The sequence below is a fragment of the Ovis canadensis genome, chromosome 19 (genome assembly GCF_042477335.2).
Source record: "Ovis canadensis isolate MfBH-ARS-UI-01 breed Bighorn chromosome 19, ARS-UI_OviCan_v2, whole genome shotgun sequence".
In the NCBI taxonomy this organism is placed as follows: domain Eukaryota; kingdom Metazoa; phylum Chordata; class Mammalia; order Artiodactyla; family Bovidae; genus Ovis; species Ovis canadensis.
In genome coordinates this window covers 32236531-32261714 of record NC_091263.1, presented here as the reverse complement: position 1 = coordinate 32261714, position 25184 = coordinate 32236531, and the positions used below count along the sequence as shown (strand labels likewise).

At 40.6% G+C, this 25184-nt stretch overlaps 1 protein-coding gene across 5 annotated transcripts in view; it reads right to left on the bottom strand.

Moving 5' to 3' along the window:
* Positions 1 to 25184, bottom strand: part of RAD18 (RAD18 E3 ubiquitin protein ligase) — a 113438-nt gene that overhangs the window by 9412 nt on the left and 78842 nt on the right. Inside the window, exons 12-13 of one of the 5 annotated variants that reach the window (XM_069562092.1) lie at positions 9387 to 9449; positions 8717 to 8846 (exon numbers count right to left, since the gene is read on the bottom strand). The exons of 1 other annotated variant lie outside the window; for it this stretch is intronic. In XM_069562092.1, coding sequence (XP_069418193.1) covers positions 8792 to 8846; positions 9387 to 9449 — 118 coding nt within the window. In that variant the 3' untranslated portion in view covers positions 8717 to 8791. Of the gene's footprint in view, positions 1 to 8716; positions 8847 to 9386; positions 9450 to 12772; positions 14950 to 25023; positions 25100 to 25184 lie in introns of those variants that run through there. 3 more of the 5 variants (XM_069562091.1, XM_069562093.1, XM_069562095.1) reach the window with 3 other exon arrangements.

Here is a 25184-nt window from a genome sequence, read left to right as displayed (position 1 = left end):
CTTGCTTTCTTTTGGTCTCTATTTGCATGGAATATCTTTTTCCAGGCCTTCACTTTCAGTCTGTATGTGTCCCCTGTTTTGAGGTGGGTCTCTTGTAGACAACATATATAGGGGTCTTGATTTTATATCCATTCAGCCAGTCTTTGTCTTTGGTTGGGGCATTCAACTCATTTACATTTAAGGTAATTATTGATAAGTATGATCTCATTGCCATTTACTTTATTGTTTTGGGTTTGAGTTTATACACCCTTTTTTGTGTGTTTCTTGTCTAGAGAAGATCCTTTAGCATTTGTTGGAGAGCTGGTTTGGTGGTGCTGAATTCTCTCAGCTTTTGCTTGTCTGTAAAGCTTTTGATTTCTCCTTCATAGTTGAATGAGATCCTTGCTGGGTACAGTAATCTGGGCTGTAGGTTATTTTCTTTCATCACTTTAAGTGTGTCCTGCCATTCCCTCCTGGCCTGAAGAGTTTCTATTGAAAGATCAGGTGTTATCCTTATGGGAATCCCCTTGTGTGTTATTTGTTGTTTTTTCCTTGCTGCTTTTAATATTTGTTCTTTGCATTTGATCTTTGTTAATTTGATTAGTATGTGTCTTGGGGTGTTTTGCCTTGGGTTTATCCTGTTTGGGACACTGGGTTTCTTGGACTTGGGTGATTATTTCCTTCCCCATTTTAGGGAAGGAAACTAATTATCTCCTCAAGTATCAACTATTATCTCCTCAAGTATTTTCTCATGGTCTTTCTTTCCGTCTTCTTCTTCTGGGATTCCTATGATTTCAATGTTGGGGCGTTTAACATTGTCCCAGAGGTCTCTGAGATTGTCCCCATTTCTGTTAATTCGTTTTTTTCCCTCTCTGATTCATTTATTTCTACGATTCTATCTTCTACCTCACTAATCCTATCTTATTCTACTATTTGTTCCCTCTAGAGTGTTTTTCATCTCATTTATTGCATTATTCACTATATATTGACTCTTTTTTATTTCTTCTCAGTTCAGTTCAGTTCAGTCACTCAGTCGTGTCCGACTCTTTGCGACCCCATGAATCGCAGCACGCCAGGCCTCCCTGTGCATCACCAACTCCCAGAGTTCACTCAGACTCACGTCCATCGAGTCGGTGATGCCATCCAGCCATCTCATCCTCGGTCGTCCCCTTCTCCTCCTGCCCCCAATCCCTCCCAGCATCAGAGTCTTTTCCAATGAGTCAACTCTTCGCATGAGGTGGCCAAAGTACTGGAGTTTCAGCTTTAGCATCAGTCCTTCCAAAGAAATCCCAGGGTTGATCTCCTTCAGAATGGACTGGTTGGATCTCCTTGCAGTCCAAGGGACTCTCAAGAGTCTTCTCCAACACCACAGTTCAAAAGCATCAATTCTTTGGCGCTCAGTCTTCTTCACAGTCCAACTCTCACATCCATACATGACTACTGGAAAAACCATAGCCTTGACTAGGCAGACCTTAGTCGGCAAAGTAATGTCTCTGCTTTTGAATATACTATCTAGGTTGGTCATAACTTTTCTTCCAAGGAGTAAGTGTCTTTTAATTTCATGGCTGCAGTCACCATCTGCAGTGATTTTGGAGCCCCCCAAAATAAAGTCTGACACTGTTTCTACTGTTTCCCCATCTATTTCCCATGAAGTGATGGGACCCCATGCCATGATCTTCGTCTTCTGAATGTTGAGCTTTAAGCCAACTTTTTCACTCTCCTCTTTCACTTTCATCAAGAGGCTTTTTAGTTCCTCTTCACTTGCTGCCATAAGCGTGGTGTCATCTGCATATCTGAGGTTATTGATATTTCTCCCAGCAATCTTGATTCCAGCTTGTGTTTCTTCCAGTCCAGCGTTTCTCATGATGTACTCTGCATAGAAGTTAAATAAGCATGGTGACAATGTACAGCCTTGACGTACTCCTTTTCCTATTTGGAACCAGTCTGTTGTCCCATGTCCAGTTCTAACTGTTGCTTCCTGACCTGCATATAGATTTCTCAAGAGGCAGGTCAGGTGGTCTGGGATTCCCATCTCTTTCAGAATTTTCCACAGCTGTTTGTGATCCACACAGTCAAAGGCTTTGGCATAGTCAATAAAGCAAAAAGAGATGCTTTTCTGGAACTCTCTTACTTTTTCCATGATCCAGCGGATGTTGGCAATTTGATCTCCAGTAGGAACCTTTTCTAAAACCAGCCTGTACATCAGGGAGTTCACGGTTCACATATTGCTGAAGCCTGGCTTGGAGAATTTTGAGCATTACTTTGCTAGCATGTGAGATGAGTGCAACTGTGCGGTAGTTTGAGCATCCTTTGGCATTGCCTTTCTTTGGGATTGGAAGGAAAACTGACCTTTTCCAGTCCTGTGACCACTGCTGAGTTTTCCACATTTGCTGGCATATTGAGTGCAGCACTTTCTCAGCATCATCTTTCAGGATTTGAAATAGCTCCACTGGAATTCCATCACCTCCACTAGCTTTGTTCGTAGTGATGCTTTCTAAGGCCCACTTGACTTCACATTCCAAGATGTCTGGCTCTAGATGAGTGATCACATCATCATGATTATCTGGGTCGTGAAGATCCTTTTTGTACAGTTCTTCGGTGTATTCTTGCCACCTCTTCTTAATATCTTCTGCTTCTTTTAGGTTCATACCATTTCTGTCCTTTATCAAGCCCATCTTTGCATGAAATGTTCCCTTGGTATCTCTAATTTTCTTGAAGAGATCTCTAGTCTTTCCCATTCTGTTGTTTTCCTCTATTTCTTTGCACTGATGACTGAAGAAGGCTTTCTTATCTCTTCTTGCTATTCTTTGCAACTCTGCATTCAGATGCTTGTATCTTTCCTTTTCTCCTTTGTTTTTTGCCTCTCTTCTTTTCACAGCTATTTGTAAGGCCTCCCCAGACAGCCATTTTCCTTTTTTGCATTTCTTTTCCATAGGGATGGTCTTGATCCCTGTCTCCTGTACAATGTCATGAACCTTAGTCCACTGTTCATCAGGCACTCTATCTATCAGATCTAGACCCTTAAATCTATTTCTCACTTCCACTGTATAATCATAAGGGATTTGATTTAGGTCATACCTGAACAGTCTAGCGGTTTTCCCTACTTTCTTCAATTTAAGTCTGAATTTGGCAATAAGGAGTTCATGATCTGAGCCACAGTAGCTCCCAGTCTTGTTTTTGTTGACTGTATAGAGCTTCTCCATCTTTGGCTGCAAAGAATATAATCAATCTGATTTCGGTGTTGACCATCTGGTGATGTCCATGTGTAGAGTCTTCTCTTGTGTTGTTGGAAGAGGGTGTTTGCTATGACCAGTGCATTTTCTTGGCAAAACTCTATTAGTCTTTGCCCTGCTTCATTCCGCATTCCAAGGCCAAATTTGCCTGTTACTCCAGGTGTTTCATGACTTCCTACTTTTGCATTCCAGTCCTCTATAATGAAAATGACGTCTTTTTTGGGGTGTTAGTTCTAAAAGGTCTTGTAGGTCTTCATAAAACCGTTCACCTTCAGTTTCTTCAGCGTTACTGGTTGGGGCATATACTTGGATAACTGATATTGATATGGGTCCTTGTTAAATCTTTCTTGCATCTTCTCAATCCTTGTCTCTAGGCTATTTATCTGTGATTCCATTTTGTTTTCAAGATTTTGGGTCATTTTTACTATCATTATTCAGAATTCTTTATCAGGTAGATTCCCTATCTCTTCCTCTTTTGTTTGGTTTGCTGGGCATTTATCCTGTTCCTTTACCTGCTGGGTATTCCTCTGTCTCTTTATCTTGTTTATGTTGCTGTGTTTGGGGTGACCTTTCTGTATTTTGGCAGTTTGTGGAGTTCTCTTTATTGTGGAGTTTCCTCGCTGTGGGTGGGATTGTATGGGTGGCTTGTCAAGGTTTCCTGGTTAGGGAAGCTTATGTTGGTGTTCTGGTGGGTGAAGCTGGATTTCTTCTCTCTGGAGTGCAATGAAGTGTCCAGTAATGAGTTATGAGATGTCAATGGGCTTGGAGTGACTTTGCACAGCCTGTATATTGAAGCTCAGGGTTGTGTTCCTGTGTTGCTGGAGAATTTGCATGGTATATCTTGCTCTGGAACTTGTTGGCCCTTGGGTGGTGCTTGGTTTCAGTGTATGTATGGAGGCGTTTGATGAGCTCCTGTCAATTAATGTTCCCTGGAGTTAGGAGTACTCTGGTGTTCTCAGGATTTGGACTTAAGCCTCCTGCTTCTGGTTTTCAGTCTTATTTTCACAGTAGCCTCAAGACTTCTCCATCTATACAGCACCGCTGATAAAACATTTAGGTTAAAGACGAAAAGTTTCTCCTCAGTGAGGGACACCCAGAGAGGTTCACAGAGTTACATGGAGAAGAGAAGAGGGAGGAGGGAGATAGAGGTGACCCAAGTTAGATGAGGTGGAATCAAAAGAGGAGAGAGCAAGCTAGCCAGTAATCACTTCTTTATGTGCACTCCACAGTCTGGACCGCTCAGAGATGTTCATGGAGTTACACAGAGAAGAGAAGAGGGAGGAAGGAGACAGATGTGGCCAGGTGGATAAAGGGGGGAATCAAAAGGAGAGAGACAGATCCAGCCAGTAATCAGTTCCCTAAGTGTTCTCCACAGCCCGGAACACACAGAGATTCACAGAGTTGGGTAGAGAAGAGAAGGGGGAGGGAGGAGATAGAGGCGACCTGGTCGAGAAAAAGAAGAGTCCAAAGAGGGAGAGAGCAGTCAAGCCAGTAATCTGGCTCCCAAGCAAAAATGGGTACTGAAGATTGGGTTCTTAAATGTACAAAATTTATAACAACTACCAAAAAGCAAAGATAAAAAATCTAGAGTACAGGTTGGGTTTTCAAAAATACAATATTAAAGAAAAAAAAGTCACAAAAATGATAATATATACATGAAGTTTGCTTTAAAAAATAGGGTCTCTCTTTTTTTGTTGCAAAGTAATAGCAGGTTATAAAAATGAAAATTAAAGGAGTAATAGAGAGCTTAAAAATTAAAAAAAATAAAGAATGATAGTGAAAGTAGTAAAAATATATCTAGGACTTTCTCTGGTGTTGTTGTGGGCAGTGTGGAGTCAGTTCATTTTTGGATAGTTCCTCGATCCAGCTTATATTTCTCAAGATCTATTGGTCCCTTCCTATGTAGTCGGTACAGGGTTTTAATCTATTGAACCTGTCACTCCCAAGGCGGTTCCGTCTGTTTTAGCTTCTTCTGTTTGCTGGTCGCTTCAGTGTCTAATTTCTGCCCTGACAGAAGGGGGCGGTGGTGGACCCTTTTTTAGGCTCACTTGTTCAGTCGTGCTGTAGGGAGGGAGGGACGCTGCAAACAAATAACACTGGCGTGTCCTCGCAGTGTCTCGGTCAACTGGGCTTGCCCCCACTCACGGTGTGTGTGCTTTCCCTGTCAACACTGCTTAGGCTCTAGGCTGCTCTGCTGGGAACTGTCTGAGGCCGGCCCTGGGTTGTATGCACTTCCCAGGTCTAAGCCATTCAGGTTCAGGTACTGGGGTAGTCCTCAGAGGCACAAACTCGGTTGGGCCTGTGTTTTGTGCCCTTCCCAGGTCTGAGCAGCTCAGGTGACCACGTGTTTGGCGAGCACGGTCGCTGTGACTTATCGCCTCCCCCGTCCCTGCCACTCGGTTTTCTAGGTGTACAACTGGCGCACCTTCTCAGGTGGATGTTGGCCGTCCAGAATTCCAAGAAGTCTTAGTTAGCAACGAAAGCCTGCTTGCAGTTCGGTAGATAATGCCTCTCTGGGGCTGCGATTGCCCCCTTCCTGCTCTGGCTGCCTGTCACCAGAGGGGGATGGTGTGCAGCCTGCTAGCTCTGCTCAGTCATTGTTCTGTGAGCGGGCCTGGTGGTGTCTTAGGTTAGGGCTTTTCCCGTGGTAGCTATCCCACAGTCTGGTTTTGCTAGCCCAAGTTAGTTCCCTCAGATTGCCCTCGGGGCATTCAGGCCAGGTCCTTACTCTAAGCAATGCAGCTCACGCCTCCCTGCCCAGCCCCCGCTTGCTAGTGGCGGATGCAGACATCTGTGCTGCTTCTCTGCTGGGGGAGTTACCATTGGGCACTGTAATCTGTGGGTTTTAATTATTTATTTTTCCTCCTGGTTATGTTGCCCTCTGTGGTTCCAAGGCTCGCCACAGACTTGGCAGTGAGAGTGTTTCCTGGTGTTTGGAAACTTCTCTTTAAAGACTCTCTTCCCAAGACGGAGCTCTGTCCCTACCTCTTTTGTCTCTCTTTTTGTCTTTTATATTTTTTCCTACCTCCTTTCAAAGACAATGGGCTGCTTTTCTGGGTGCCTGATGTCCTCTGCTGGCATTCAGAAGTTGTTTTGTGGAATTTACTAAGCGTTCAAATGTTCTTTTGATGAATTTGTGGGGGAGAAAGTGATCTCCCTGTCCTATTCCTCCACCATCTTAGGCCAGCCTCCCTGATTGTTTCTAAAGCTGCACTGTGGCATAAGCTGGTTCAAACTGCTCCATATCCAGCTGAAACCAGGAAGCCTGGATTCTTACCCCAGCAGCATCACTAACTAGCTGTGAACCTTAACCTTGTCAGCTTACCTCTCTGGAGCTCAATGTCCTTCCCTACAAAATGAAGGGACTGGACTAGACGAGCACTCACATCCTTCCAGATTTAACAGTGACTGTCTGTGAGGATCAGCGATGGGATCTATCTTCTAAGTGCTTTCTCATAGTAATGACTTTAAGAGGTTGGTTTTCATTGCCAAAAATGGGCTTGGACTCAGGAATTCTGGGTTTAAGCTTGTCACAGCCATTGATGTGAGGGTTTAGTTTAGCAAGAACAGGGCGATTCATGGCACAAGAGGAAGCAGTTAGCTAATGAGTGGTCTCTTCTCCCAAAATTCAAAGTTCAGAAATGCTCAGGTTAAAATAAGGCAGCCACAATCTCAAACATTCATAAGACACTACTGTTTGAGCCACCAAATACCTTTTCCATTCTCCCAATGATTCAACTATAATACTACAAAATGTCATTCTTGGGACAGACAATTTAGCTCAATGGTCAAAAGAGCTGAATTTTGACATATTAGATTGAAATCTCAGTTCTACCACTTATCACTTATTATTAACTGACCTTAGGGTAGAGATTTACCTCTTTCAGCCCCAGAGAGGCTTTCAGAAACATGAAGACATCAAGAGCATCAGATTCCACTGAGAAGTCAAAGGAGATGCAGCCTAACAAGTTGTTCTTTGGACTTGGCCACCTGGGTTTGATCCCTGGGTTGGGAAGATCCCCTGGAGGAAGGCATGGCAACCCACTCCAGTATTCTTGCCTGGAGAATCCCAGAGACAGAGGAGCCTGGCAGGCTACAGTCCATGGGGTCTTAAAGAGTAGGACACAACCGAGTGACTAAGCATAGCACAGTATAACATGGTCTTCAATGACTTCAGTAAAGGCTATTTCAGAAGAACTGATAGGCCTGGCTGAGGATGTTGACAAGTAAGCGAGAGATGAGGAATGAAAAGTGCAAGTAGAGGCTGCCTACTGAGAAAGGCAGGAGAGACACAAGAGCAGCTGCAGGAGGAAACTGAGTGAGAGGGGAGGCTAAGTGTTTATCTGGTTGGTTTCCAGTTGGGAACAATTCAGGCTTGCTGAAAACCCAACGAGAGGACTTCCCTGGTGGAGCAGTGGATAAGAATCCACCTGCCATGCTGATGGCCTGACAGCTGAGTTTTTTCACTGCTCTTATTTTGGGTGTCGCTACTCATAGCCAATGGAATTTGTGGGCTGGACCAGTGGTAACAGGGTTAGAAAAGGAAATGTAGGAATCTGGCTCTCAGAGACAAGGTTTGCAGACTTGCAACAATTCCAAGATTTCCTAGAATGAAATAATTCCCAACTGATTTTGAAATTGGATTTTTGTTTAGGATCAAGATTAGGACAAGAATAGGTATGCCTGTTTGGATACATTTGTGTAACTTAAAGAGTGTCATCAAGCTTTTGGTCTCTTGGTAGCATGGAATTATCATAGTAGCAGTGTCCTTCCTGAAATCTACACGTTTAAGATCTTTTAAGTATGTAAACAGTACAGAACCATTGGTCTTAACGTATCTTAAGTACAAATTGTACTTTTTTTGCACATTGGATTAGTTATTTCCATCAGCAACAAACAGTCTGTTTTTAACCAATATTAAAAGATTGTTAGACCAAATGTTTATATTCTTGAGTATATTTCATCATTGGTTACAGTTTTAAGTGGAAGATGACTGCCTTTTCATAGCCATAAAGTGAACTATAAGTGCTGTTCCAATTCCAACATTTCTTAAGCAATATATTGAAATACCAACAATGGTTTGAATTATGTTCTATAATAAAGTATCAGTTCTTTTACAACGTAAAAAAGAAAAGAAAAGAAAAAAAGAAGCTGCCTGCCAATGCACGGAATACAGGTTCGATCCCTGGTCTGGGAAGATTCCCATGTGCTGTGGAGGAATGAAGCCTGTGTGCCTAGAGATTGTGCTCTGCAACAAGAGAAGCCACCACAATGAGAAGCCCAAGCACAGCAATGAAGAGGAGCCCCTGCTCACTGCAACTAGAGATAGCTCGCACACAGCAATGAAGACTCAGTACAACCAAAAATAAACTAAATTTAAAAATAAATTAAAACAAAAAACAGTGAGAGAGAGGAGAAGGAGAAGTATCTCAACAGAGCAGAGAGAAGAGGTAATGTTCCTGACAAGAGGGCAGGAATGAGGTAGGAAAAACTGGACTCTATAATACAGGGACAATCCTTTATTATAAAAGGAAGGAACTATAAAAGGAGGACCAAAATATGTGCAAAACCAGGCAGATTTATACACTCGATGCTGGAAGGGTGAGGATTCCCACACAACGGCTTCTATTTTCCCTACAAAAGAAGAGACAAGGTCTTCAGCTAGGTTGGAGCCACTGAGAACTGAGAAGGGTGCAAATAATCTCTGTGAAGAACAAGACAAAGAAATAATCACAGAAACAGTAAAAGTGCTAGGCAGCTGTGAGGGCCCAGTTGAGATGTGTGATTTTCCTGAAACTGCAGTGGAACAAATCTGCCTGAATGAACTACAATCTTATGACTAGTAATATTTAGGGAAGGATTAGAAGTTTTCTAAAGACCCTAAGCCAGTGCTTAAGGCCTGACTGTTAAGTTCCGACTGTAAGTTGCCCACTGGAACAATTTATCTTTTGAAGAACAACTTCTGACAAGTAACCAGAGTTATTAAGCTAGGATTCCATTTTTAAGCAGAAATATATAGAAACAAGTAGTGAACCAGAAATCTTTATCTTGAGATGCATGAATTATTACTTTAAGTCAGTAAGCACAAATATTCTTTGGTTTGCAAATCAACTGTATAGAACCATAATTTATCAAGTTAAAGTACATGACTATTTAGTGATGACGAGAACTCACTTATGTGATGCTTCCCAGGCTTCTTCTTCTTCTAGAAGATCTCTTATGATGTCTGAACTGGAACTAAAAGGATATGTAAGTCAATACTGCCTGATAATAAAAAGACTGTGCTTCCATTTATATAAAATTCTAAAAAATGCAACCTAATCTAAGGCGACAGAAAGCAAATCAGCAGACCAATGTACCTGCAGGGGTGGGCAGGGAGGAACTACAAAATAGCACAAGAAAACTTTGAAAATGATGGACAGGTCATCATCATCTTTCTTGAGTAGATGACATCACAGTATACCTGTGACAAACTCATCAAATTGTGTGCTTTAAATATTTGCAGTTTAAAATGTCTATTGACAGAAGAATGTATAAAGAAGATGTGGTACATATATACAATGGAATATTACTCAGCTACTAAAAAGAATGAAACCATGCCATTTGTAGCAACAGGGATGGACCTAGAGAGTGTCATACTGAGAAAAATAAGCCAGACAGAGAACAAAAACACTGTATGATGTCCCTTATATGTGGAATCTAAAAAGAAATGATACAAATGAACTTACTTACAAAACAGAAACAGATTCAGAGACTTCAAGAAGGAGCTTATGGTTGCTGGGGGGAAGGATGGGGGAAAGGGATAATTATGGAGTTTGGGATGGACTGCTATATTTAAAATGGATAACCAACAAGGACCTACTGTACAGCACATGGAACTCTGTTCAACGTTATGTGGCAGCCTGGATGAAAGGGGAGTTTGGGGTACATGTATTTGTATGTTGAGTCCCTTGCCATTTACCCGAAACTATCACAACATTGCTTGTTAATAGGCTATATCCCAATAAAAAATAAAAAGTTAACAAAATAAATATTTGCAGTTTATTATACATCAATTCAATGAAGCGGTGTTAAAAAAATTTAACTAGTAATAATAATGAAAAAAAAATCACTAAACCTTAAACAAATCCCTTAATAAAAAACCTGAATTCAAATGGAATATAATCATGATCCTTTTCAATTTCAATTTATGGTAACCAAAGATCAAAGTATGTTTTTAAAATTGCATTTTAATGATGAAATTCAGAAGAGATATTAAGTTCCTCAGTGGCTGTTAGTTCCTTTATAACCAAATAAAGTACAATGTAATTAATTTGAACTGTACTTAAGTAATCAAATAAAGTATAATGTAATTAATTTGAACTGTACTTATACTGTAATCTGTTATAATGCAACCTAAAGTGCTGTGTAATCTTTGGCTGATCTGTGCAGAGGGGCCAAATCAATAAAGTAGAGAGGGCATGTATTATTTCTTTAAAAGAAAAATGCTTTGAGGCTTTAAGCCTACCAAATATATATAAGATGTACATGAATATTAAAAAAAAGCATTTCTTTAGACATCCAAGACAAAGAATGTCATGGGCATTGTATGAGACAAATTAGAAATAGTCATCACAATCCCCGGATAGAGAAGGTTCAAACAAAGGAATAACTCTCTCTCAGGCAAGACACAACAGGTGTGGAACACAACAGTGCCAGTCTTACTTCTAGTGATATTCTCACAGATAACAAAAGTTTAAAAATTATGAAGATTTAAAGTGCCAATGAATCAGTCTCAACCACTTCCGACAAACTGCTTTGAAGCAGTGTTTGCCTATGATTCCTGAACATAAAAAAAAGGGGGCAACAGGCAATAAACACAGCTCTGTACCAACTATTTTACTCAAGGGGTTTCCCCAATTCAGAAGACACTCAAGGAGCTACACACAGGGCGCCCCTGACTGTCATTTGTCACCCAGCACTATCCCCCAACCAATTCCCACCCACTAGGTGGCAAAATCGCTCCTACTGAGAACTCACGAGCCCAAGGAAATGGAGGAAAGGGGTGGTCATATGGCTGTGGGTCCTTGTAGGTATCACATCACTAGAAAAACAGTAAAGTCAGCTTCTTGCTGACATCCTCTTCCCAATACACACAAACAAATTTTTTTTAAACAGGAAGGTTACAAAGCATCCCCATTACTCCAGCTAAGCAAGCAGGATGGCCAAGCCTGTCAAAAAACATACTAGTCTGTGATCAATTTACTTCTGGGCTTTCAAATCACCAGCACAAATAATTGATTTGTTGAAGGAAAATATCTGCAGTGTATTAATGACACAAACCTATCAGGTTTTTGCTACACTACCTCAGTGAGAACAGATGGTGGAGGAGGCATACAAAACACACATCTCAGAAGTGCTCCACAATCTCTTTTTCCTCTGCTACTTTATGACCACCGACCAACATCATGCACGGCTCCTTGAATTCCTCAATTCTCATACCTTTCCTTCTATTCCAGCTTGTCACTAACCTGATAATAACCAAATCACTCAATTGAATGCTGCAAAATTTGGGAGGTCTGATGTTTACCTAAAATGAAGTTTCATCCCATTTTGCTGTATCTGCTGCTTCAAGTCACCACTACTAAGAAACTGCGAGTTGATGCTGACTAACACAATTAAAACAGCAGACAGAAATGTCCATTCCTTTTGAAGAAAATGTGCATGCATGCTCAGTCATTCACTCCTGTCCACCTCTTTGCAACCCCATGTACTACAGTCTGCCAGGCTCTTCTGTCCGTGGAATTTTTCAGGCAAGAATACTGTAATGGGTTGCCATTTCCTACTTCAGGGCATGTTCCTGACCCAGGTATTGAACCCACATTTCCTAGCATTGGCAGGTGGATTCTTTACCACTGTGCCACCTGGGAAGCCCCTTAAGGTAATGTAGTTAGTATATTCTACTCAAAAGCCACATTCCTGAAATTAAACACAAAGTTTCACAAACAGGATTTTACAAAGAGACTACTGGGTAAAACAGGCAGTGTTACTAAAATGACCACTCCCAATCTCCTCCTTGTGGACAGCAGTAATTAGTATCTTTGAAATCTTAGTCATTTTAATATGGCTTGGAGATCAAAAATTCCTTTCACACACTTTCAAGATATCTAAACAACCCTCCATAAGAGAAAATAACTACTCACGCTGGTATACCCAGAGTCAGGGCATGCACAAGCCTACAAAGCTGTAGTTCTTAATTCTCAGACAAGAAATTTTTTCAGAGTAAACTTCAGATTCCCTACAATTTGAATTTTAAACAGTCCAATAGATAATGATTTAAGAAGCCAGATGAATGTGGAGTCTGGACCTTGAAAGTTACAGCTCACTGTGGAAGGGTATTCAAATCATGCTCTGATATCACCATCCAGACAAGACTAGAGTGGATATGATTATGCAAACTAATACACAAGACAAAGATTCACAGGCAAAAAATATGAATCCTGAATTCTATGGAATCCCACCCCCTACTTGGGAAGAGCCTAGTAGATCTATTTGAAACACCCACACTTAATTTTTCATAATTTTTCTTTAGACTTCATTTTCAGCTCAAACTTTCAAAAGCATAAGCTTAGCTATTTTTTGTTTGCTGGCTGGTGGTTGGTCTTTATCCTAGTTGGTCTTCCTATAATTTATTCTTGTCATTCTCTGATCAAAAGTAGTGGCATAACATCTTACCAGGTGAAGGAAATAGTTTCTTTGCTTATTTTTCTGGCAGCATCTTATCTCATTCTACCAGTGAAGGTTTACACCAAGGCTGAAAAGTAACATACCAAATACCTCTGGCAAAAGTATGACTGGTCATACTACACAGAAGAAAAAAAGTCACAGATTTACGTATTAGACAAAGTTAAGGTTTCAGTCCTACTTCTGTCACTTAGCATGTAACCCTGGGCAAGTTACTTAATCTTTCCTCAATATTCTGGTCTCTAAAGTCAGGATCAAAAAAACAGTTTCAACTCTTTATGACCCCTTGAACTATAGCCCACCAGGCTCCTCTATCCAAGGAATTCTCCAGGCAAGAATATTGGAGTGGATTTCCATTCCCCTTTTCAAGGGATCTTCCCAACCCAGGGACTGAACTCGAGTCTCCTTCATTGCAGGCAGATTCTTTACCAACTGAGCCAGCAGGGAAGCCCATGTATAGTTCACAGAAATACTATAAAGATTAATCAGTACTATAAAGATGAATCAATCACAGGAATACCATAAAGATTAAAACACAGAATGTTCAGTATACAGCTTGGCACATAGTAAGTGTTCAATAAATATTGCGTCCATTTTCATAAAGCAGATGGGGGTCTGAATTACCTAAATAGCTGCCTCAGCACCATGCTTCAATCTGCCCTAGGAGACCAGATAACTGTGTGCTGTTTTAATCTTTGATTTCTACTGTTTCTATGACATCAGGGTGCAAATTCATCAAAACTTGATGTTTATCCACCATGGCAGGTACACAAGGTACTGTGGGGTAGATAAAATGCAAACATCTGCTATAAAAGTCCTGTGGATTAAAAATTAATTACAAGTGGAATTTTTCTATTGTCTAATAGCTGCTCTCCCTCAATTCCCGCCTCCCTCTCCAAGTCTCTGCTTATAATTGTGGCATTAATTTGAGCATGGTTGAGTACATTCAACTAAAACTAAAACAAAAACCTCTTTAAGGGCCAATCATTGGAGGACCAATGAACTGCATAAAAACCCACCATACAACAAGAACTTAAATAAAAGCTACCAGCTCCACAAATCCTTTCTCAAACCCCCTTTTCAAACAATCTGTTTTGTAGGGTAAGCAACAGTTTATGTGCTGAATATTTTAGCAGTTGGCTAACAATATTAGAATAGTAAACATTCTAGGTTGAAAAAAAATCACTCAGTGACAAAATCAAAAATTACCATTTTGTTAGCAACTATTACTACTTCTACAAATCATTGTGATGACTAGATTATATAATTAGCTTTAATTCATATTAGAACCATAGGTTTCTCTCCAATTGACAGATGGACAAAGGTTCAGATAAAGAGAACAGAGGGATGTTTTCATGCTCTCCACTAGATCTAGAAAAAGATAAAATGAAGAAAGCTTCAAATTCAGATACAAGAAAATGAGAATATCAAAAAGAATTTATTTATAACGAAATACAAGGAAAATCCTTACTAAGAGATGAAACCAAACCATAAATAAATTTATGTTCAATTTACAAAGACTTCGCAATCTTTAATCACCTCATTTGCTTTTCAGAATCACCCAGGGAGAATGGCAGGGCACCAACACTATCATTCCATTTTATCAACAAAGAAATTGAACCCCAGGGACAATGAGTCAATAATGTGCCAGGAATCCTGCTAAAGGAACAAAGCCATGACCGAGCTGATGAACAAAGACGATGCACAGCTAGGAACAGGGATCTGATGGACACGTGTAAATTTCAAGGACTTGATGTCATAGTATCTGAGAAGATAACACTGCCCCAGAACAACCCCTGAAGGACTGGAGATCTCATGTACCATTCAGCTTAAGTTCTTTTGAAAATGCAAAAGGTAGGGGGAAACGATTCAAGGTTCCTACATTTTGCCTAGAAACTTTCAACAGTCAAAATTCACCACATGGAACAAGACGAACCATTTAACTTTCAGGGGTATTCTGAAGTTCAGAAATGTTCCCGGGGTTGGGGTGGTGGGGGGAGCTTCAGGGGGAAGGCTGTAATAAAATAAAAAACAGTAATGCATATTAGTGGGAAAAGTATATTATGTAGCAACAAAAATGGGTACTTTGTGGCAACATTAAATTCATTCTACAACACATTGTTACAGTTAAAAACCAAATGTGTTAACCTTCCAAAGCAATTAAAATTTTTTTAAATAGCAAAGCTATCACTGAATTGTAGTAAGATACTTAGGATCAGTTACTTTGATAATGTTTTCCTTAGATACTGTTTTCTTTTAATTTGAACAGAACCTATTCAACAGTTTTCCTAATAATCCTAATGCCTCCTAAATTACAAAATCCCATTACTATATTTGTCTTACCTTCAGTTCAGTTCAGTCGCTCAGTCGTGTCCGACTCTTTGCGACCCCATGAATCGCAGCACGCCAGGCCTCCCTGTCCATCACCAACTCCCGGAGTTCACTCAAACACATGTCTATCGAGTCAGTGATGCCATCCAGCCATCTCATCCTCCGTCGTCCCCTTCTCCTCCTGCACCCAATCCCTCCCAGCATCAGACTCTTTTCCAATGAGTCAACTCTTCTCATGAGGTGGCCAAAGTACTGGAGTTTCAGCTTTAGCATCATTTCTTCCAAAGAAATCCCAGGGCTGATCTCCTTCAGAATGGATTGGTTGGATCTCCTTGCAGTCCAAGGGACTCTCAAGAGTCTTCTCCAACACCACAGTTCAAAAGCATCAATTCTTCGGCGCTCAGCCTTCTTCACAGTCCAACTCTCACATCCATACATGACCAGAGGAAAAACCATAGCCTTGACTAGATGGACCTCGGCAACGTAATGTCTTTGCTTTTGAATATGCTATCTAGGTTGGTCATAACTTTTCTTCCAAGGAGTAAGTGTCTTTTAATTTCATGGCTACAGTCACCATCTGCAGTGATTTTGGAGCCCAACAAAATAAAGTCTGACACTGTTTCCCCATCTATTTCCCATGAAGTGATGGGACTGGATGCCATGATCTTCGTTTTCTGAATGCTGAGCTTTAAGCCAACTTTTTCACTCTCCTCTTTCACTTTCATCAAGAGGCTTTTTAGTTCCTCTTCACTTGCTGCCATAAGGGTGGTGTCATCTGCATATCTGAGGTTATTGATATTTCTCCCGGCAATCTTGATTCCAGCTTGTGTTTCTTCCAGTCCAGCGTTTCTCATGATGTACTCTGCATAGAGGTTAAATAAGCAGGGTGACAATGTACAGCCTTGACGTACTCCTTTTCCTATCTGGAACCAGTCTGTTGTTCCATGTCCAGTTCTAACTGTTGCTTCCTGACCTGCATACAGATTTCTCAAGAGGCAGGTTAGGTGGTCTGGTATTCCCATCTCTTTCAGAATTTTCCACAGTTTATTGTCATCCACACAGTCAAAGGCTTTGGCATAGTCAATAAAGCAGAAATAGATGCTTTTCTGGAATTCTCTTGCTTTTTCCATGATCCAGCGGATGTTGGCAATTTGATCTCTGGTTCCTCTGCCTTTTCTAAAACTAGCTTGAACATCAGGGAGTTCACGGTTCACGTATTGCTGAAGCCTGGCTTGGAGAATTTTTAGCATTTCTTTACTAGCATGTGAGATGCGTGCAATTGTGCGGTAGTTTGAGCATCCTTTGGCATTGCCTTTCTTTGGGATTGGAAGGAAAACTGACCTTTTCCAGTCCTGTGGCCACTGCTGAGTTTTCCAAATTCGCTGGCATATTGAGTGCAGCACTTTCTCAGCATCATCTTTCAGGATTTGAAACAGCTCAACTAGAATTCCATCACCTCCACTAGCTTTGTTCGTAGTGATGCTTTCTAAGGCCCACTTGACTTCACATTCCAGGATGTCTGGCTCTAGATGAGTGTTCACACCATCATGATTATCTGGGTCATGAAGATCTTTTTTGTACAGTTCTTCGGTGTATTCTTGCCACCTCTTCTTAATATCTTCTGCTTCTTTTAGGTTCATACCATTTCTGTCCTTTATCAAGCCCATCTTTGCATGAAATGTTCCCTTGGTATCTCTAATTTTCTTGAAGAGATCGCTAGTCTTTCCCATTCCGTTCTTTTCCTCTCTTTCTTTGCACTGATCGCTGAAGAAGGCTTTCTTATTGTTAGGGACCAAACGACGGTCTCTAGGACCTGAGTCATGTTTACCAGAAAGAGACAGGATATGCGCTCATCCTGCCTGGCCAATCATGTAACGCCAGCTACTCCTGTAACTGAGACAAAGAACTGCCTGTATATAAGCCACCATACTCCTTTGTTCGGGGCTCTTATCGGATTCCCTTGTGTGGGATGAGACTTGGGCCCTAGCGCGCTAGGAATAAACAAACTCCCTTCTTGCTTTTGCATTACTGTGGTGGACTTGCTCTCTCGGTCGGTTCGGAGATACGGGCTCGGAGCATAACACTTATCTCTTCTTGCTATTCTCTGGAACTCTGCATTCAGATGCCTATATCTTTCCTTTTCTCCTTTGCTTTTCACTTCTCTTCTTTTCACAGCTATTTGTAAGGCCTCCCCAGACAGCCATTTTGCTTTTTTGCATTTCTTTTCCATGGGAATGGTCTTGATCCCTGTCTCCTGTACAATGTCACGAACCTCATTCCATAGTTCATCAGGCACTCTATCTATCAGATCTAGGCCCTTAAATCTATTTCTCACTTCCACTGTATAATCATAAGGGATTTGATTTACTGCCTACATCACCAAACTTCATTAACCAGTTTATAATAATGACACTGATAAAGATGATGACGATTTCCAAAACTTTACTATAAAGTACTTACTCTTTTTTTTTTGCTAGAGTCAATTAATAATCTTTGCATGTTTCAAAATCAAAATGACATAAGAATATGTAAACTGAGAGGTCTCACTTCCTCCTCTGTCTCCTGCCAATCTGTTCCCCTCTATTTCCAACAAATAATCACTTAATAGTTTGTTTTTTTTTTCTTCTGATGTTTCTTTATGCAAAACCAAACAAACATAAGTATATCCAGTTTCTCTCCTTTTAGAAAGGAAACAAAACACTATCTATGCCATTCTGAATTCTGGTCTTTTCACTTACAAACATACCCTGGAAATCTCTCCATGTCAGCATGCAGAGATTCTCCTTTTAGAACTATCACATAGGATCTCATTGTGTGGATGTACTGGAGTTAAATCAATCAGCCCCCAATGATGAATACTCAAAGGGGTTCCCAGCCTTTTGTTATAATGAAAAATGACTTAATGAATAACCCTGCATGTAGTCATTTGTACATTGCAAGTATACCCATAGCACAAATTCATGAGAATACTGTGTAAAAAGCCAAACAACAGGACCTTTGGTTGATCTCTCCAGATTCCTCTCCTTAGGGACTGTATTATGCAGCATTTCAACCAGTAATAAGTGAGAATGTGTGTTTCCCCATAGCCTTACTGCAGAGTCTATTATCAGCAACAACACAATCCCAGAAAAACAAACAACCTAATCAAAAAGTGGTCAAAAGATATAAACAGACATTTCTTGAAAGAAGACATACAGATGGCTATTAAACAGATGTTCAACATCATTCATTATCAGAGAAATGCAAATCAACCTACAATGAGATATCACCTCACACTGGTCAGAATGGCCATCATCAAAGAATCCAAAAACAACAAATGCTGGAAAGGGTGTGGAGAAAAGGGAACCTTCTTGTACTGTTGGTGGAAAAGTAAACTGGTAACAGCTACTATGGAAGACAGTATGGAGATTCCTTAAAAAACTAGGAATAAAACTACTATATGACCCAACAATCCCACTACTGGACATACACTCTGAGGAAACCAAAAGTGAAAAAGACACATGTACCCCAGTGTTCACTGCAGCACTGTTTACAATAGCTAGGACATATATATATATATACACACACATATATATGGAATCTAGAAAGATGGTACTGATGAACCTATTTGCAGGGCAGCAATGGAGACGCAGACACGGAGAACAGACTTATGGACACAAGCGGCGGGAGGAAGGAGAGGGTGGGAGGAACGGAGGAAATAGCGTGGAAACATACACACTACCATATGTAAAATAGATAGCCAATGGGAATTTGCTGAATGACTCACGGAACTCAAACCAGGGCTCTGCAACAGCCTAGAGTGGTGGAAAGGAGTGGGAGGTGGGAGGGAGGAGCCAGAGGGAGGGGACATATGTATACCTATGGCTGATTCATGTCAACGTACGGCAGAAATACAATTTTGTAAACTATCCTTCAATTAAAAATAAATTTAAAAAATTAAAAAAAAAAGAAGTTTGCCAACCTAACATGTAAGAAATGGATATAATTTGCATTACTCTTTGGGCAAACTGTCTGTTCAAGACTTTTGCCCATTTTTCTTTTCTGAGTTTGTGGTCCTTTCCTTCTCAGTCTCTAGGTGCTCAAAAAGAATATAAAAATCTTGTATGTTTTTTTAAAAGTTTCTACTAAACCTCTACACATGAGAAGAAAATATATTAGCATGGCATCTTTCACTGTCAAAAACATTTCTAAGTTAACGTTTGAAAGTTATACGTTTGAAGTTTTTCTTAGTTGATGAATAAGAATTCCAGAGCAAGCATCTACTCTATGGGCAATCCTCACTATCAGGTGATGCTACAAAGCTTAGAATCAAAATGTTCTGTTTCCCACTCTCAAAGACTCACACCTCAAATTGCCTACCCGCCAACCCACCCACACTCTCCGCTGGTGGAACTGCCTCAACCATATTAAGAAGGTAAAAGCAGGGGAGTTCCCTGGTGGCCTAGTGGTTAGGACTCTGGGCTTTCACTGCCAAAGCTGGGGTTCAACACTTTGCTGTTGAACTGAGATAGAAGCCATGCAGTGCAGCCAAAAATTTTATAAAGGGAAGAGGGACAGATAAAACCAATCTGGCAGGCACTTGCTGCACCTGCATCTGAACCTATCCTGTTTTCCTTGCTGTTTCTACGGGTGAATCAACCCTGCTCACTTGTTCCCACCTCGTGCCCTCTCAGGACTTTACTCAGGCAACTGGCACCCACTCCTCATCACTGTCCCCTTCTCAGCCACACATTCCCATTGACTCCTCTGTGGTTCCTCCACATCCAGGCCTAATCTCCACCACCCTGCACAGCAAAGTTCCTGAGAGCTGGCAGTAGGCATCCCTATGATTCCCCTCAATGTACACGAGTCAGGCTTCCAGGGAACCCTTCACTTGAGACCACTGCCAAGACCTTCCTGCTGCCCAAGCCCACAGTCCCTGCTCCAGTTTTGTCTTATTTGGCTTCTCATCTGCTTCCTTCTGTCCACTTCTATAGCATCGCCATGTCCTAGCTCTCTTCATCCCCCACTAGTCTTTTTCTCCCTGAATCTCGCTCAGTCTTTTCTAAACGTTTCTACTCTCTATGTCAGAGTGAGAGAGGGTTCAGTCCGCAGTTCCTTTTTCTTTTTCTGCACACCTGCACTGTTGGCTCTCAGCCAATACCCTGCCTTTACATGTATCTTGAACCCTGATTTTTTCCCTTACTCCATCTCCTTGTTTATCTCTACTTGGTTATCTCACAGGCTCAAAACAAAACCCCTGATTACCAACATTCCCTCCACCCCAACCTCTGGACAAACTTTCTCCTACCCTTTCTCAAATTTCCCATTTTACTTAGTAAGGACCACCGTCCACCCAGCTGCCAAAGCCAGCATGTAGCATTCATTCTCAAGGCTGAGCTTTTCCTGTCGTAAACCACCTACACATTCTGTCTATCCAATCTCCAAAATATAGGCTCAATCCCACCTATTTCTAATTTGACTATGATTGTGCCAATCCACTCTACCATGAACCTTGGAATGGACTGGACAAAGCCTAACTGGTCTCCCTGCTGCCACCTGTTTCACCTCTAATCCCCATCCACTCTTCACAGCATCTAGAGTCATTCTTTTAAACCATAAAAGTACTGCATATTTTTTTTTCAAGGAACAAAAATTAGGTTAATTCTAAACACTGGAGTCCGTTTGGCCCTATGGAAAAAAATTCCATTTCAAAATACAATCAAACATGTGTGCTTATGTTTAACTTAAGGGAAAAAAAGAAAAAGAAAAATGAAGACATCAACTGTGAGAATCTAATGTAAGGAAAAAATTATTTTAGTTAGCAAAATTTCCACAGCTACAACTAGATACTGAATCAAAATCTGAAGTTAAGGGGCACAGGGACAAAATCATGATGCTTCATTTTGTTCTGACTCAACTATTAGCAGCATAAAGGGCTGACATAAATAAAACCCCAGTACTAGAAGACAAGGAGATCATATAGTAACAGGTTACAATACTCAGTCTTGTAAGGAGAAACCAATTAAAAGACACTATCTCAAAGACGAAAATTTCCTCTACACTTAAGAAGCATTCATTTGATTACAAGTTTCTTTGCTAGTAAGAGGCAGAGAGTAAAGCTCGTGACAGAAGCAGCATGTCCTCTGCTCAGCCAAGCCAACCTCTACATCATCTTACGCGGCTGCCCACCCTGAGGACCCATGTTCAACTGTGCAAACATGGGGTGTCTGGCCAATACCAACCACCAAATCATAGAAACCCAGTATCAAGTTAAAGTTCAGGCCATAAAACTCTAGTCTCACAATCTGTTCAGGGAGAAGGAGAATTTTATACTGTAGGACTTTAGGCAGTGGACACTGAACTGCCCTATGTTTCAAAAATGAGATATCAGACCAAATGATATAGTATATGAGAATTACCCCCCAACTATACTTACTCCAAACTTTAATGCTGATAAATTTAATTTTTTATTGTATTATTACCCATACTCCAATAACAAGATGTAAATAGCTCTAACAAAAAGTGCTTACCAGGGCAAGGTAAGCATAGTAAAAAGCACATATTAATGAAATCTTAAGGCTTCTACAACTGAATTCTGCAGAATTACCTAAAACAAATAACAAGCCTCTGCATTTGAGGCCCATCATATTTCAATGCCTGACTCTCTCTGAGATACAAGAACAATGTGTACTACTTATGTGGTAAAATCAGTAGGAGTAAGTAAAGTCAGCAATTCAATATGTACCCATGTTCTAGAATGTGACTATTTGTGTGGGAGTCAAGAGAAGAGGGGAAGAAGTGCAAATTAACACTGCATGTCCTTCTTATGGGGCTACTATATACTCCACCATCTAAACCCAGACACACCTGGGAGAGTGGTACAGAATGCTTCTAACAGACACCAAGAGAAGAAGTGAAAATCAGCTGCTCTCAGAGAAACCAGAACACTTGGCCATTCTGTGTCTAACTCACATTTTAAATAATTCCCTTAAAGTGCTATGCTACTAACGAAGGAATCAATGGTGTCCAAGATAAAAATTCTGATGCAACTCATGCTATAATGGGCAGAAATCTGGACTGAGAATTACTGACTTCACCTCTATTCAGTGAATGACTTGAGATAAGTCATATCACCTCTCTAGGCCTCTGTTTCCTTACCTGTGATATGAAGCTACTATATTGAGTGATTTCTCAATGTACCTTTGAAATTGAAAATGTTTATATTTTTATCCTAACATGTCTTTTTCCCAGGTTCCAAAGGTCTCCAAGGAGATCTCATAACATCTGTTCTGATAACTTAAAGGCACAGATGGTATAAAATAAGAAAGCAGGAAAAACGCTCTGACTTTAATTTTCAAGTTGACTGTAACAAATTGTAAACTTGATCAATCACTGAAAAACAAAATTCCAATAACTTGATGTGAACATTACGTATCATTTCTAGTCCATCCAATTTCATTCACCAGAACAAGGCCAAAGGACTCTGATTCTGACATTTTGTTTTAAACTAGAGAAAGCTCCTAACTGGCTGCCTGTATCTGGGGGGGTCTTGGAGTGCTGATCCAAAGTAATTATTGATTGCATGTCTAACATTTAGAAGGAAAAGGTAGTTCCTTCAAGGGCTAATACTTACTCTGCACCAAGCATTCTGAAAAATACATTCTCATCTACTGCTTTTTTTTTTTTTTTTTTAATGAAGAACTAAATTCTGAACAGGTCAAGATTATACTGGAGTTTTATGAATCAAGTCAAACACACACATAAGTATATCAGACAAGAATTCCCCTATACTTTAGAAAATGTCTGAAAAACTAAAAAGGAAAACACACTTTAAAAAACTTCAACCTTAAGCAAAAACTGCAGGTATTACTGTGTCATGCCAACTCAAACTCTCAGCATTACAGTCATCACACCAAACCCTGGGTGATAATCAAATACTGTGTGAGCTATGACAATGAATGCATCATGTGGTAAGTGTGGAACCTGGAAGGAACTGCCAATTTCTACAAGCAGTTTAGATACACAAGTTATCATCCACTGTGGAATTGTAAAACTCTCTCCTCAGACAGAAAACTGTAGGCGCAAAGTACAGAGGATCTTTATATCATGGCAGTTCATGAATTTGGTGAAAACAGAGAGTATCTGCCACCTAGGACTGATTCAGAATGCTGAAAACACATGAATGTATTATAAAACAAAAATGTAAAAGGCTGCTACAAAGAAGTCCATCAGATCATCCAATGAAAATGCATGATAAAAAAAAAAACCCAAAAGGTGTCAACAGGAAATGTCTGAGAGTAGAAGAAAACCTCATTATGTAACAGCAAATATCCTTTGCCAGTGAGAACTGGAGAAAAGATAAAAACTATCTGTACTTTCACATTGTTCTGGGAGGATCACTATTCAAATCACTTGTACAAGTATATTTTCACTAATAAAAAATGGTAACTGAAGAAGACAAGGTCTATTGTAAATCGTCCACGTTTTCTCTTCTGATGAAATGTAAAGGCTGAGTGGGCTACATCCTCTGAGGTGAAATCACTCTGTAAAGTGAAAACATTAGTATAAGAAAGGAAAGCTGGCAAAACAAGTACGACAACAGGAAGGAAAACAGAATTCTTTCATGCTTCATTTTACTTCCTTAACCTTTCCTGTGCCAGGATTCCAATCAGGACACCACATTACATTTAGTGGCCACGTCTCCTGAGGTGCCTCCAGATGGTGACAATCTCTCAGACTTTCCTTGTTTGTGATGACCTTGAAAGTTTTGAGGCGTGCTGGTGGTCAGGTTATTTTGCACAATGACCCGCAACTGGAGTCTGTCTGATTTATTTTCCTCACAATCTGACTGAGGTTACTGAATTTTGGGAGAAAAGACCACGGAGATAACGCGTCATCCCCAGGGCATCCCACTAAGAGAACACACGGGTGTGACGTTGATGTTGATCTCCTGCTGAGGTATGTGTGTTAGGTTTTTGCTTTCTCTTCTCCTCCCCTCCTTTTCCCTTTCCTTCCTCTCCTCTCACTTCTCTCCCTGCTTTCTGTCTCTCTCCTTCTAGCACTTCCTAGCTCCCTGCCCCACCCCTGGTTCAACCATTTCTCCAAGAAGCACTGGTTCCCTCTATTGTAGAATGTTACTAGAAACCAAGATCAGGGCACGAAGTATGTCCTGTGAAACTGTGCCACCTTGCTTCTGGGCTCTGGCAGCTCACAGAGAAAGGAAACATATATGTAAACTAGCTCACTTACCCACAGAGATCTGTAAGTATTTCTGTAAGTATCCATCTGAATCTATGTTAAGCTGAACAGAAATTTTAAGGTCTCCAATTTTAATCTAGTATCACATGGACAGTTTTAGCCTTGCCTGTAATCTCCCCTCCAATAGTGAGAAACCTGAATCCCATTTGTCATCCATTTTAAGACAAAGGCAAATAATATATATATTTTTTTTCATGCTAAGCTACAGATGGTTAAGGTTAGACAAAAGTCTTTCGAAATAAGTCAGGGAGAAACTTCCACAAAGATTTATTAGAGAAACATTAAACGTTCACACACCCATGCAATCAAGCAGTTCAGAGACATATAATTGAAAATATTTTCTAATTCTTAAGCATGAAGAAGCAATTCTGTGTAAAAAACACTTAAAATAATTACCATTAAGTGTGCCAAATGGAAGGTTGGCTTTTTCTCCCCTTCAGATCCACAGAGGGTTCAAAGGCACACACGATTGTCACCTACTAATGAGGGTCTTCTAAAGACTTTCCCCAAAAAGACCAGTAGGTTTATGCCATCACACCAGGGAGAGGACATCCACATGTACCTCAAAGCCCATTCACAGCGTGCTCTAGTCGCTGCCAAGGAGAAACAAACCAGGACCATTAGGAAATATTCGTGATAAAGAACTCTAGGTTCTGGGCTTGTGATTTTTCTGCCTGA